The 15,432-nt window shown below is 44.5% G+C and overlaps 1 protein-coding gene across 8 annotated transcripts in view; it reads right to left on the bottom strand.

The window, feature by feature from the left end:
* Positions 1-15,432, bottom strand: part of ANKS1A (ankyrin repeat and sterile alpha motif domain containing 1A) — a 188,851-nt gene that overhangs the window by 87,605 nt on the left and 85,814 nt on the right. For all 8 annotated transcript variants that reach the window (XR_007469904.1, XM_049693732.1, XM_033424201.1 and 5 more), the window contains 6 exons: positions 14,840-14,915; positions 14,454-14,555; positions 14,256-14,357; positions 12,684-12,880; positions 8,857-8,949; positions 3,989-4,109 (listed from right to left, as the gene is read on the bottom strand). Coding sequence is in view for 7 of the 8 variants with exons in the window: in XM_049693732.1 (XP_049549689.1) it covers positions 3,989-4,109; positions 8,857-8,949; positions 12,684-12,880; positions 14,256-14,357; positions 14,454-14,555; positions 14,840-14,915 (691 nt within the window). In the remaining variant the exon portion in view is untranslated. The remainder of the gene's footprint in view (positions 1-3,988; positions 4,110-8,856; positions 8,950-12,683; positions 12,881-14,255; positions 14,358-14,453; positions 14,556-14,839; positions 14,916-15,432) is intronic.

The raw sequence follows: 15,432 nt of genomic DNA, 5'->3' as shown, positions 1-15,432 counted from the left end.
AGCCTTTGAAAGAAAGAATTAGAATCTCACTCCTCCACGATACTAAAGATTCTTCCCTCACTAAGAACCACTTTCAAACAGAGCATTAAATTAACTGAGAACTTGTTCTTCAAGGGTTAATTTCAGTATGATTTATTACTAAACAACTAGAGTAGGCATCAATGCTCCACTCCACTCTCTTTAAAGCTTTAATTAAAAATCCACCAACATGAGTGGAAGACTTAATACAGTTAAGATATCAGTTCTTCCCAAACTGCTATAGAGACTCAACACAAAATTCCAAGAAAAACCCCAGCAGGACTTTTTGTAGAAATCAATAAGCTGATTCTAAAATTTTGTCTGGAAAGATAAAAGAACTAGAATACCTAAAACAATTCTGAAAAAGAGTATAACAAAGTAGCAAAGGCAATTCCATGGAGAAAGGACAGTCTTTCCAACAAATACTGCTAAAACAATTGGACATTCATGTGCAAAAAAATATATCGCTACCCATACCACACACCATATAAAAAAATTAACTCAAAATGAATCATAGATCTAAATGTATACCTAAAGCTATAAAATTTATAGAAAAAATATAGGAAAAATATTCGTGACCTTATCTGTGAAAAAAAAGGATTAATCGAGCATCAAAATTAAGAAACTCTGCTCTTCAAAAGACACTGTTAAGGGAATAAACAGACAAATCACAGACTAGGAGAAAATAATATATCTGATAAAGAAGTTATATCCAAAATATATAAAGAATCTTTACAACTCAATAATAATAAACAACCCAATTTTTTTGATGAGCAAAAGATGTTGAAATGGCAACTTCATTAGATACAAGGATGGCAAAGAATCACATTAATAGACGCTCCACATCATTAGTCATTAGGGAAATGCAAATTAAATCCAGAATGAAATATCACTACACACCTATTAGAATGGCTAAAATTTTAAAATACTGACAATATTAAGTGCTGGGGAACACACACAGCAATTGTAATCCTGACGGGAATGCAAAATGGTAGAACCATTCTGGAAAATGGTTTCACAGTTTCTTATAAAGTTAAGCATGTATTTATATAGGACCCAGCAATTTCATTTCTTGCATTTACCCAAGAGAAATGAAACCTATGTTCACACAAAAACCTGCATGTAAATGTTTATAGTAGCTTTATTTGCAATTGCCAAAAACTGTAAATGGCCCAAATGGCCCTCAACTAGAAAATGGATAAACTGTGGTATGTCCATACAATGGAATACTACTCAGAAATGAAAAGGAACAAATACAAATTACTAATACATGCAACAAGTATGAGTCTCAAATTAATTATGCTAAGTGAAAGGGACCAGACTCAAAAGGGTACTGGAAAATTGTGATTCATAGGAAATATATATATATATTTGGCCATTCGGATGACCAAAATATATTTCTCAGATACACCTAGTCTTCATCCATAGTTCCTGGCTTACAGTTCCCAAAACCCAAGGAATTTTCTGATTGATAAGCTGTTAATGAAGGTGACTTTTGGTTAGTTGGTTGGTTGGTTGGTTTTTGGCTGTGCTGTGCAGCTTGTGGGATCTTGGTTCCCCAACCAGGGACTGAACCCAGGCCACGGCAGTGAAAGTCCTAACCACTGGACAGCCAGGGAATTCCCTGAAGGTGACTTTTGGATACCACCCCAGGGTGGGGGCTGGTTGCCAGGAGAACCAATCATGTGATTAGAGGGTTGGAACTTTCGGTCCCATCCCGATTTCCCAGGGAAGGGAGAGGGGGTTTGAGGTTGAATCAATGCCATTAGCAGATGATTTAGTCAATCATGACTGTGCAATGAAGCCTCCATAAAAACCAAAAAAGACAGCTTTTTGGTCCCTTTTTTTCCCCAAGGGCTTCCACATGGGGGCAACCAGAACACTTTTGCATGCCACCATGCCAGGCCCCAAGCTCCAGGAGTACAGAAGCTCTGTTCGGGACCTCGCCCTATGTATCTCTACATGTGGCTGTTGATTTGTATCCTTTAATATCCTTTTAAAATAAATCAGTAATCTAGTGAGTAAATGGGTTTTCCTGAGTTCTGTGAGGCATTCTAGCAAATCAATTGAACCTGAGAAGAGGGTCGTGGGAACCTCTGATTTATAGCTAGTCAGAAAATAATATATCTGATAAACAACTTATATCCAGGTTCAAGTCCAGGTAACAACCTGGACTTGCAACTGGCATCCTGAGTTGGAGGGAGTCACTGGAGCCTCCAATTTGTAGCCAGTTGGTCAGAAGCACAGATGTTAACCTGGGCTTGTGATCAGCATCTGAAGTGGAGGGCGGTCTTGTGGGACTGAGCCCTTTACCTGTGGAATCTGATTCTATCCCCAGGTAGATAGTGTCAGAATTAAGTTGAATTCTCACACACCCCACTGACGTACACACACACACACACACACACACACACACACACACTCTGGAACTGGGTCTGGGAACCCTTTTCAGGTACGTACTATATGATTCCATTCATACGACATTCTGGAAAAGGCAAAATCATTGCGACAGACATTGGCGCAGTGACTGCCCAGGGTAAGGGAGGGGGGCAGGACTGACAACAAAGGTACACAGGAGAATCTTTTGGTGATGAAACTGTTCTGTATCTTGATTGTGGCAGCAGTCAAACGACTGTATGTACCAAAACTCACAGAACTGTACACAAAAAGGGTAAATTTTACTGTTTCTAAATCATAACTTTTTTTAAAAGCTCCAAATGGAAACCATTAAAACAAATCAAAACAACTACCATGAAAATAACCACAAAATTTCTGCATTTAAGGAGGAGAAACCTTTTACACAGGACCATTAAAAATAAGGTCTGCAGTGTCAGACACATCTGCACACGTTCTCTTAGCCACTCCTACCCTGACAGGCCCCGCAAAGGGTACTTCAAAAGACACCACTGCATCCCCCAGTCTTACCTGAACCATGGGCTGTCAGAGGACTGAAGGAAGCAGTAATAATACCCCGTGAAGGACCTGGGACCTGCAAGCGATAGAGAGCTGCGAGAGGCCGCAGGAGTTCCTTCAAACTGCAAGGGGAATTGCACTGCCCCTTCTTGTTCTTCCTTAGGAGACAGAGGTTGTCCCAAATGCTCCAGCGGTGCACACTCACCCCTGTCGGGACCACATTTACCCCGCCTGGCTGGTTCTCAGTCCTGCAGCCCTCACCCCTCGCGGAGGAAACTGAATTTTGCAGAGGCAATGAAAGTAGGCCAAGGCGACAGAGCACTCCAGTTACCGGGTGGCAGCCAATCACGGGCCCCTCCCCAGAAGTGTCTCAGTCTGAGGTCAGGACTCAAAGCAGAGTCTGTGCCGGCAGCCTGAACCCAAGGGGAATGACTTGTTGGGCTTGTTTTTCCACCACATTAACTTGAGGGTTTGTGATTTGAGACCCCAAATCAATCTCTGCCACAATGCTCGCAGCCTCCCCTCCCACGGCACTCACCTAGTCTGACCCAACCTTTTCCTTGCTTCGCACGCTGAAAGGTGACAAGACCACTCCAGCCCAAGGTATTGAAAATGAAAGGCCATAATACACCCACTGCCCAGACTGCCCTGAAACCCAACTTCCCCAGCCCAAGGAACACCATCATCTCCCTCCGCCCAGGATCACAAACTTTAAAAATCCTTTCAGGACTTCCCTGGTGGCGCAGTGGTTAAGAATCTGCCTGCCAACACAGGGGACACGGGTTCCAGCCCTGGTCTGGGAAGATCCCACGTGCCGCGGAGCAACCAAGCCCGTGCGCCACAACTACTGAGCCTGTGCTCCAGAGCCCACAAGCCACAACTACTGAAGCCCACGTGCCTAGAGCCCGTGCTCCGCAACAAGAGAAGCCACTGCAATGAGAAGCCCGTGTGCAGCAACGAAGACCCAACGCAGCCATAAATAAATAAATAAGTTAATTTAAAAAAAAAAAAATCCTTTCAGAGTTGTTTCTGCCAGGAGCAGGGGTGGGGGCTCTACCTTTTGTCTTTCCGTCCACGGACGCCAGCTTCTTTGTCTCTGCTGTCAGAAGTAGCTCATAAGGATGCTCGTCCTCCTCCCTGGCTGCGCTCCCCTGAATCCAGGGTCTCATGGTCAAGACCTAAGAGAAACAAACACCACGGTACTTCTCAGGTGGGGGGCTAACACCCAGACAGGTTATGTCAAACAAATTTGAGATTACTGGCTCCTTTTTCATCAGAGGGGAAGAGAAGGTAAATACATCAAGTGTCACAGGGAATCAAAATGCTTTCCTGGCTACACACCTGGACCTCAAATCTCAATGGCCTTGGATTAAAATATTCCCCTTTCCTTCCCTCATTTCATCCTTCAAAATGCCATAAAATCCAAGATCCTCCCCTCCCCTGCCTCTTCCCTCTTCAGTGTTCTGCAGGATCTTTCTGTGGGTAACACCTCCCAAGCGGTTTTTAGCCACCATGCATCATAAGGCCTTCTTTCTTCATGCTTCTTTCCTAATATGCTCACACAGTACCCCAAGGCTGGGATCCTTCCCCTCTTCTCAAGAGGGAATCAGCATGACTTCTGACTGACCCTGACTGACTGATATTTACTAGGAACAAAGCATTCTGTAAATCCTTCTCTATTTTTGTAAGCCCTTCCTCATAGGCCCTGTGGGTTATAGACGAGGATTTCCCCAAAGCTGGCTTCCTACCACACCTATGAAAATGCAATTTTAAATCAATTCCACCAATCTCTGTTCTGAAAAGAGGCAAGTGGATGGGCAGTAGGAATTTCAGTGAAGAAAAAGCAGCTCTGTCTCCTGAGAAATCCCTAACCCAGGCAGCCAAGTGTCTCTGATGAAATGACTGACCAGAGCTGGCCCCTACACCTGCCAACTGGCTTGAGTCAGCTGGAGGCCTGGTGGCTACAGCCAGTCACGGTACCAGAGGGGCCAGGCATCTCGAACCAAGCCAGAAACACCACGATCAGTGCTACAGTCACACTGAGAGAGAGAATGGAGATACCTGCTTTAGAGGATAATTCTAGCTCATCTCTCCTAAGAAGCCAATGTGTTTCACAGGCAAATTAAGAATAATCATAGACTGGCAATTAGGAAAGCCAACCAAAGCACAAAATCTCTTCTTGAGCAGTTTGGCTAGAACAAGTAATATATTATGAACGAGGGGGTGAGCGGGGTTCACAAGTCCACCTAACAAACAACAGGACCCTACCAGTGTGGCACTGTGGTGCCACTGAAACCTCCTCCTTCACTGATGTGCCCCACGGCCCACCGGAAACAAAGCAGGTTTGTGATTCAGTAGGATCTTGCTTCTTGGAGGCATAGCTCACAGCGTTACAGCCTAATGAGACAACACAGATTCTAGCAGCCTCAGACTCAGTGAGAGACTGCAGCTCCTGTTTTGTTAACAAGGCTGCCACTCCAAAGGCAGGATGGTGGTCTCTCCAAAATTCTGCTAAGCACAGCAGGAACCTCCACTGACTGAGAGCCACCTGGAAGCTAAAAGCTATTTCATTACAATGAGCTACTTGCCTGTATTACTTATTCCTTTTGCTTCTTCACAGGAACACAATTAAGGGAACAAAGAGGGACCATTAAGCAGTTCAGACAGTGTCAACTTAATACCACAGGCTTTACTGACAGGAATTTGTGTTCTGCAAGTTTACACACCCAGAGCCATCACTTAGGCAGAGCCCTGGAAATCTGATTCTGTGAGTGTTCTGCGCACAGCAAGAGCTCTCACATAGCCCCAGGCAGACTTCTCTGAGAGGTATCTGACAGCCTGGGTGCCCGGCCTATAATACCCTTTCTTCCCAAGCAGGACGGGTCTGATGACTTCCATCTGGAAAATCAGACCCACTGGACCTGTGTTTGCTGCATGCCTGGCTCTTGTGCACAAGTGGAAGCAGGGAATCAGCAAACGGCAGAGCTGGAAGGGACCCAAACCATCACAGTCACAGCTAGAGAGTACCTGGTTCCAGCTTGTTCCTTTTGCAGGTGACAAAACCCGGTTACCAGAGAGGTCTAGGGACCCGGTTACACAGAGAGCTCCCAGCAGAGCCAGGGCCATAAAATTCACTCCCCTTGATTCTGGATCAAGCTGGCCTCATTTTTTTTCTGGAAAGTGTGGTTTCTCCACCCAATTCAGAATCCTCTCCTTCCTTCAGATGTCTAATGAGTGTCCCCTGCTCATACCCACACAACTCGTAGGGTGATCTTTTCCTCTTGGTCCTGGCCTCTGCCAGCTATGGGATTAAAATCTCACAAAAAAAGCAATAAACTGCTTTTCTTCAAGTCTTCCTAGCTCCCACTCAAGAAGCCCTGTGCCATAGTGAATATGGCAATAACTGATTCGCAACAGAAAGGATTCTACTCTTTACTAAATTACTCCTTAATCTTTTTCCCCTTTCTTCCAGGGCTTGCAATAAATCAAAACCAAAAAAAAAAAAGTATTCTCTGCTACATGGAAAGCAACATTTTTGCTGCAGAGAAAAGCGACTACCAGTTACCACCCAACTGTGACCAATGGAATGGCCAGTTGGGGTGTGGGCAGCTTTCTGGGAAGAGATACCACAGCAGCTGCAACTTCCCATGAACATTTAGCACATCTGAGCATAGAGAAGGCACCGGTCAGTCCGATGCAGTTGGCAGCCCCTTTGGTGGGGCGAAAACAGCTAACTAGCTTGTGTGTGTGCACACGCATATGTGAATATGTTTAATTTTTTTTAAGACAGTTTCATGATCTGGTCATTACTCTGATCAGCTCTCCTGGAGTCAGTATACTCAGCTTCTCTTAAAGGCTTTCAAGGGCCATCTGACAATGACAAGCCTCAAGAACAGTAAACGAACACTGGGTCAGATTGCTCGCCTGCTAGGATATGAATGAGGTTTAGGGTATTAAAGCTTTGAGAGTATAAGAAATGAAGATGGTGAAGAATACAGTCCAAAAAAAAAAGTCTATTTCTGGAGAAGACTTATCCACTCAGACTATAGCAAACAGAATCTGTCTTGATCATTAAAAGGATAATAACCCAGAGCACATCACCTCTATATTTATGTACTTATAATCATCACTTAGGAAGCAAAGCCAGGGTTCTCAGGGTCTTCCAAATACTGACTATGGTTGTCCAACTGATCCAGGATTCCAGGCTATTCGGAGGCGAGTCCTAGAAGATGTAGCTCAGACACAGTCTCCAATCCAGGAGAGTAATAGGGATATTTCTCCCCCTACTTTTTTTTTTTTTTTTTGCGGTACGCAGGCCCCTCACTGCTGTGGCCTCTCCTGTTGCAGAGCACAGTCTCCGGACGCACAGGTTCAGTGGCCATGGCTGATGGGCCCAGCCACTCCGCGGCATGTGGGATCCTCCCGGACTGGGGCACGACCCCGTGTCCCCTGCATCGGCAGGCGGACTCTCAACCACTGCGCCACCAGGGAAGCCCTCCCCCTACTTTTTGATACAGTATTATTGCCAAACTGTATGCCCTAGAAAGTCCTGGGAGAAAAGAAAGTGCTGGTTATCCAATAGTTCTTTAGGAGCCTTGCCCTTACCCTTGGGCACCAGAAAATTTAATCCAAGTCCTTGTTAAAGAGGTGGTATAGGGCATTTACACAGACCCAGCCCCAACTGAATACCCTCTATATTACTAGGTTTCTCCTTGTAAAAAGGGAATAATAAAGCAAACCTCTATATAAAAACGTGTAGGGGTTTACTACATGCGCTTGTATCTGCTGGCAATGTATTATTACCCTAGAGCCTGTAATTCTAGAGACCCCTTAGTTGAGTCATGATAGTAAGTATTTTGTAATTAAGGGATAGGAAGAAATAAGGACAGAATTTGTACCTAGCACAGAAATCATCCCTATCTCCAACACTGACTTTACATTCTAAAAAGGGCTTCCTTGTATTTATACATTTTGTCAAACTGATGTCATCCTTCTGGTTGCATATGTTTATATTAAATAAAAGAACCTGTCTCACTGGATGGCCCATGGCAGTAAAAAAAACTTAACTCCGACTTCTGGGGACAAAGTAATGAGACTTAATTGACTAGTTTATGTTAGCTGGTTTTTAAGTTAAAGAACAATAGGGCATTGAATGAGCTACAAAAAACTATTGAAAAAAAAAAAAAACTATTGAAATTATACAATATTTTGAATAAACACTGAATAAATATATTCTCTGAATGGCAGGAAGTGTTAAAGGAGCATTGTGAAGATGAAAGGTTAAGGAAAACATGATTTTCTTCATATACCTAAGTGAGAAGGTTGAACCATTTGCCCCAGGATAACATTTCTTTTTTGAAAAGGTGAACTATTCTTTTCAAATTACCTCCTTTGATTTCCCCTGCCCCCATGACTCTTATTTCTCTTCTAGTTGAGTTTTCATGACATTTTCCATGTCTGTCCTGGTGCAGATTCTTCATATGAAATGAAGAGGGAAATTGCAAAAACAGAAATAAGGCCTTTTGGGTCACAAGCATCAAAGCTTGCTAATCTGACCCAGTCTAGAGAACAGTGATTAGGGGGATACTCCACACTTTGTATCAAAAGACAACACAGGTACAAGAGCCAAAAGTGAGACTGTTTAGCCTAATGGAGCCAGGAAAATGTGCATGTTTGGCTTCCCATGTGGCACGGCTGATCAATAATTGGCCCATCTGCTAGAGAGCCTAGTAAAATTCCTTGCTCAGTACTTTTGAGTGAGTTTGAAAGGTCCTATTTTGGATTACTGATATACACAATGCAAATTTACTAATCCAAAGAGGTGATTAAAAAAAATGACAAAGCAAAGTCTTCTTTAAGCACGCATTTGATGCACTTTCCAAAAAATCATATTTCAGTGATGGGAGTAAACCTTCAACCCTCTACCTCAGAAGCTGTCAAGGGAAAATACTTCTTATCTATGCGGTCTTCCTCCTCTTCATCGGGTGGTGGTTTTGCTGGAGGCGGAGGACGTTCCCTCTGTAGAAGAGAAAAAATAAGTATTTTACTATGTCTTTTTTCAAGAATTTAACTCTTTGGTTTACTCTTATCTCAGTCTTTGGAAATAAAAAAGAATAATGTAAAGAATTCCCCTGAAAGACTAAACTCAACGTTTAGTATCTGAACAAGATGGAGAACCCTGCACACATACACAATTCAATTAGCATTGCTCTTTGTTTTTTTGATGTTTGTAGCAGAGACTATAAACACCTCTGTCATATCCTTGACCACAGTGAGAAATATCAGCACTGAAAACACACAACTACCTCATCAGAAAATGTCCTTCATGATACTGATACACAAACTCGAGTATAGGAAAACCAGTGGCTCAACTTCCAATCTACTCTAAAAAGAGGAAACACTAAATCAGAAGAATCAACTTGTCAGAGTTCTAACAAACCAAAATTATTAGGGAAGTAATGAGGAAAGCAATCAAGGACAAAAACATCAACTCCTGCTCAAGCTTGAATGTTATTCAAACCTCAGAACTGTCTCTTATCCTTGGTCACCTCCTTCAATGATTACTATTATGTATCATTAGCACATGAAAACCCTGTTTCATCTCAGCCCATTTAAAAAAGGACTATTTGTCAGTTATCTGCCCTTGCAGGGGTTGGCAAGCTTTTTCTTAAAGGGCTACACAGTAAATATTTTAGGGTTTGCAGTAAACTCTGCCACTGGGGCACAAAAGTAGCCACAGAAAATATGTGAATGACTGGGCATGGCTATGTTCCAAATACAACTTTATTCACAAAAACAGGCAGCTGTCTGTGGGCCTTGGTTCACCAACCCCCTGCTCTAGAGCGAGAAACTCACTGAAGACGGGATTATCTAGATCATGGGTAGACAGTTTCAGGAATACACAGAATGATCTTTGGTGAAAGAAGGCTGAAGAGAGTTTTGCCACTGTCCCTGCTGTACTTTTAGCATCTTTATATCCCACAGTCCTGTTTATGCCTGAGAGTCAATGTTCCTACAGGGAAGGGGGTCGGAACCTGAAACAGGAGTTGACCTGCCAGCTCCTTCCCTGGCTTGCAGGTTAGTCCACTGTGTTGCTAGAACGAGAGTATTTTTACACGTCGGTGTGGAGGTGAGTGTTGAATTATGTGACAGCCTCAGAGAAACCTGCAAGGAAAGACACTTCTCATGTTTTAGGAGCCGCCAGGTTAGTTAGCACTTGGCATCCATGATCTCTCTGTTAAACACGCTTTACTGCTTGGTATTATATCTTGATACGACTCCAAAACAAGTTCATATGGTCAAGCCGAACAAAGCTTTTTAGGTCAGATTTCCCACTAAGTCTACTTTCCCCACCCTTCTTTGCTCCAGAAGCGTAGGAACAAGCCTGGTCCAGGGCCACCTTGTAAGGAGGGGAAGAGCAGACGGAGCAGGCCCATAATCTCACCAGTTATCCAACTGTGGGACACAAAGAGCTGAGGAAAACCAAAATGAAACGTAACAACAACAAAAATGACTCATCCTAGAAGCCTTCCCAAGGCTAAAGGAGCCTAGAAAGAACAATGTGAAAGGCTCTTGTGGAAGAGGTAATCACCAGGGACCCTGGAAGGAAAGAGAAGCATGGGTCTTTCATGGTCTTTTCTACCGTGAAAACTATGGCCCAGGGGCCTGGAACTATGAAGCTGATTTACAGATACCATCCGCTGTGTTTACCAGACGTAGAACAGTCCCTTGGCCACAGTTAATTACCAAGGACCAGGAAGGCAGCACAGCAACAACATACTCAAGTAAAACTGGCAAAGCATGCACCCCAAGATGTATCAGTTTCTACTTAGCAGGACCATAGGAGGCTAGATTACTACAGTGGGATGAACAAAGAACCTGTGTAAATCAGTGGCTAAGCCTCACAGGAACTTGCTCCTTCAAAGCTTCCTTCAGGAATCCCGTGTTCTTCTTGCAAAGCCTCCAGCTCCCTCTAATGGGCATCACCTGTAAGTGCCACTGAAAGCAACACCTTCCTCCACAGGTTGGATTTCCCTAATTCATTTGTACCTAACGGTGAAAGAAGTAGAAACAAACAAATAAAAAAACAAAAAAAACCCTAGCTCTGTCTGCAGAAGCACTGTGTGAGCGGTGCTCGGCACGTGCACTTGCTTTCACCACTGACAAGGAGTTTCATCACAGTCCTCGATAACACCCGCTCTAGGGGTTCTACCACAAGACTGGTGGGCCTTTCCAAAATCCATACTGAAATGCTGGGACTATCCCAGGGCAGGGCAAGAAGCCGAACAAAAAAGAACACCAAAAACAGCAGGCCATTCCCAGGGAATTAATGAAAAGCCTGAGGATCACCAGGCAGCCAAGGGATCATCAAAATGGTCATAAGCCAGATTTGCACCAAAAGGGAAGGGCCAGCCTCTCCAACAGGAAGAAGTAATATACACCTGAAAATATGCCTCAAGGTGGGACTATCACTGGGATCCTGTTAGAGCAATGCCTGTTTATTAAAAGTGCAATGCTCAAAACCTCAACAGTGCAGGAAGGAAGGGCCATGGGACCACTGATTCAGGCTTAGGCTCACAGTAAAACCCTGGGAGAGAAAATGGGGGTAAGGAGTCTGGAGAACAATGTATAAGGCTAGAAGTAGAAGCAAGTGCTAGAGAGACTTCCCTGGTGGCACAGTGGTTAAGAATCCACCTGCCAGTGCAGGGGACACAGGTTTGAGCCCTGGTCTGGGAAGATCCCACATGCCACGAAGCAACTGAGCCCGTGTGCCGCAACTACTGAGCCTGCGCTCTAGAGCCCATGAGCCACAACTACTGAAGCCCGTGCGCCGCAACTACTGAGCCCACACACCAAAACTACTGAAGCCCACGTGCTCTAGAGCCCGCATGCCACAACTACTGAACCTGCGTGCTGCAACTATTGAAGCCCGCACGCCTAGAGCTCATGCTCCGCAACAAGAGAAGCCACTGCAATGAGAAGCGCGTGCACCGCAACGAAGAGTAGCCCCCACTCGCCACCACTAGAGAAAGCCCACGCTCAGCAAAGAAGACCCAATACAGCCAAAAAAAATAAATAAAAATTAAAGAAGAAGAAGAAGAAGAAGAAGAAGAAGCAAGGGCTAGAGAAAGAAGCAGTCAGATGGGAAGGTTGACCTTTAGAGGGAAAAATTCAGGGTTGTCCCCATCCTACTATTTCAATGGCTGGAGGGGTTATAACCATGGGAAAAATAGGAATGTACATACTAATACACACACTGTCTGATTAAGCCTTGCTACAACCCTGCTGAACACAAAACCTGTCCAAATACAAATGGATAAATTTTTTAGGGCAAATGGAAGGTGAACATGTACTCAGGGCTGACAGGAACTTATTTAGCAAGCTCTTTCATCGACAGAACTGCTCTCCCGAAAGAAACAAACAATATATAGCAAAGGCCCCAAAGACAGAAGCAGCAGTGAGGCTAAATAGAAATAAAATGCTTCAATTTACTCTAAGGTCAAAAAAGTAACAGAAGGATGCAAACAGGTTATATTGAAACTGGAAAAATTAAAATTGTACCTCAACACAAGCTGTAGAGTTTGACCACACTAAGCAAGAGGGAGATGGTGCAGAGCCCCCAGGAGAATAGGGTGAGTGGGACCCAGGTCCCTGAAACACAGCTGGCACTGGGGGTCGCACATCCTCTCTCCCACTCCCCAGCAGAGCAGAGGTGGACAACAGAACCCCGGTACAGAGGGTCAGCCACGTACAGGCCTCACTCCAGCAGCTTTCACTCCCGCCGTCTCGGCCTCCCTGCTCACGGAGTCCCGGTCAGACGAGCGCCCGCTGGCCGTGCTGTCCAATGAATGGCAGGAGACAGCATTGTACAGAGCCTCGTAGGGACCCTCCTCTTCCATGTTGCTGTCAAAATCGATGATCAGTTCAGTCACTGCTTTCTCCACATCACCTGAAGAGGGGTTAGAAGGCAAGAGAGTCGGTGAGAGGACAGCACAGTCTTGGACTTCCCACCACAGGAACAACCCAAAGCCCCTTCGGCCACCTGAACTTGACCAACGTTAACCTAGAGCAGGAAAATAAATCACGGCTTTCTCCACGGACAGGAATAAATATAGAGAGTTTCATCTGCGCTTCATACTCTGAGAAATGAACAGATTTTTCTCCAATTCAATATGGAACCTTTGACATCTATGAAGGACATCTCCCAAGATCGTTATAAATTCCCAAATACCTCAATGCCATGACAGCATAAACTTAAACCATAAGATGTAGCAAGGTACAACTGGAAAACTTCAGTAATCCCTTTAAATTCTTAACAAGAACCTCCATGTGCCCAAGCAAAATAGAGGGTGGTGAAGCCTTTCTGAGATGAAGGCGCTGTGCAGCTACAACTCACTCACTAGACAACTACGAACCTCAGAGTGCCTGGGATCCAAATTTGTGACTCTGCAAAGTAACCAGGGATCTGGTTATAGACCAGGGATCTCTGGGTCACTTGCAAAGAGTCAAAACTGTAACTGTAAAATCCCTGAAAGCTAAGAGCTTAGTGAACTACTAATCCCATTACCAGCAAATTATGAGGTCAAGAAAAAAAGTGTGACCAGGGGAGGGGAACAAGGACTCTACAGTAAAGACAGGCTGAGAACCCCTGAACCCTTGCATCTCTGCATTCCTCTGAAAAATCCCTTTCCTTTTTCAGTATCTGGCTTTGCTCTGTTTCTCGAGCTTTCTTCATTGTGATCTGTATCTGGGGGAGGTGTCAGCCAGTGTTTTGTCTTTCTCATTCATCAGACCTAGGACCCAAAAGGCTGCTCAATCAATCTGAAAAGGTGGATCCTGGCTAATGATGGAGAGGCTGGACTGCCCAAGCTAGCACCCAGACCACATGTGTTGGACAAATGATAGACTACTAAAATCTGCCATATACACATCTACCAACCAGATGACACTCATTAAATATTTACTGTGAGCCAGCTATACTCAAGGCACTAAAGTGTGTGTTAGAAAAAAAAGGTTTCACTGAGATTTGAGTTCATCTTGAGATCATCCTGTCTACCACACATCCCAGGATAGCTCTCACAGAGCCAACTCTAAAAGCAGAGAATAAAATAAAGTAGGAAAGAAAAAGTCCACCATCACGGCCTAAGCTTTGCCCAAGAAAACTTCATATAGTAGTTGGAAAAAAATGTATTTGAATATGAACTTACTAAGTACTCCCAATCCCCCAAAATAATTATTTAAATTAAGATTTTCCATTCTGCCAAAGAACGTTCAACTCTTTTCAAGCTGAGAGCCCCTTTGCTGGCAGAAGAGAGCCGACTCACCCTGAGACTTCTGGGATATGGAGTCCATGTTGGAGATGAGAGGTGGCTGGGTTGTGGGGGTTTTATCTACCTCTTTTGCACTTCTTTTTCCAGTCATGTGATCTACATGGAAAGACCAAAAAAAGCTGCACCAAATACCAGTGGCTTGGTTCAGCCAGCGTGTCCCCTGGTCCCTGCGGCAGGGAGATGGACCCATACCTTCGATCAGTGCTGCTATCTGCTGGCTCTTCTGAGATGGCAGCTCCCGGACAGTGTCTAAGGCAGTCAGTCCACGGTTATCTTTTATGTTGACGTCAATTCCTAGAAAGGCACACCAGGTGGACCAGGGGAGTGAGAATTTTCAAGCCAGCCTCAAAGAGGGTCAAATTCCAGGATACCTAATGCTCCTGGCAGCACAACCAACGTTTTCATCCAAAGATATTTTATCCAGCTATACAAGAACTTCGTACATTTGCAATCAACCAGTGGAGACATACACATATTAGGTTCAAAGGCAGCCAGTAAAAATCCCCCTCCAGGGATCCTGGGGGAAATGATCCCAACCCTGGCATGCTGTGTAGACAAGAGCGCTGCCAACCTCTCACCTGCAGCCAGCAGGATTTGCACCACATCGGTCTTGCCAAACAAAGCAGCCTCATGCAAAGCACTGCCCTTCTCCGTCTGGAAAGCAAATGAGAGCGCAGAGCAGGATATCATCAGAACAGTGACCCAGGTTTGGCGTGGCTTCACACGACAAACGGGACGTAGACAAGAAGGGACAGGAAAATAAAATAAACCACACAAAGTCCTCTGTCATTATCTTTCCCACTTTTCTTGTCTGGATTCCAAAACCACAATCGTGGCCCATACTTGGGTGTTTGATGTGCCACCAGGAGGCCACACATGAATAACTGCACTGTTACCCTTGGAACCACCTATTGGTGACACTCCTAAAAACCCCACCTTCCTGGGTGGAAGGAATGATGAGAAGAAAAGTACAAGGGGGGGAAAACACCTTAACTTCAAATGTGGTCTGGTGGATGCAAAGCCTAAGAAATGGCCATTCATCTGAATGGAGAAAGCTACCAACAAAGGGAAATGTTAAGTCTCCTGTCGGCAACATCAAGTTGATGGGACTTTGGAGGCGCTAATGGTGGCAGTGGGAACACAGGTATAGGAAGATAATGAAAGTTTTCTA

The sequence above is a fragment of the Orcinus orca genome, chromosome 10 (genome assembly GCF_937001465.1).
Source record: "Orcinus orca chromosome 10, mOrcOrc1.1, whole genome shotgun sequence".
NCBI lineage: Eukaryota > Metazoa > Chordata > Mammalia > Artiodactyla > Delphinidae > Orcinus > Orcinus orca.
This window is presented reverse-complemented; position numbering and strand designations above follow the sequence as displayed.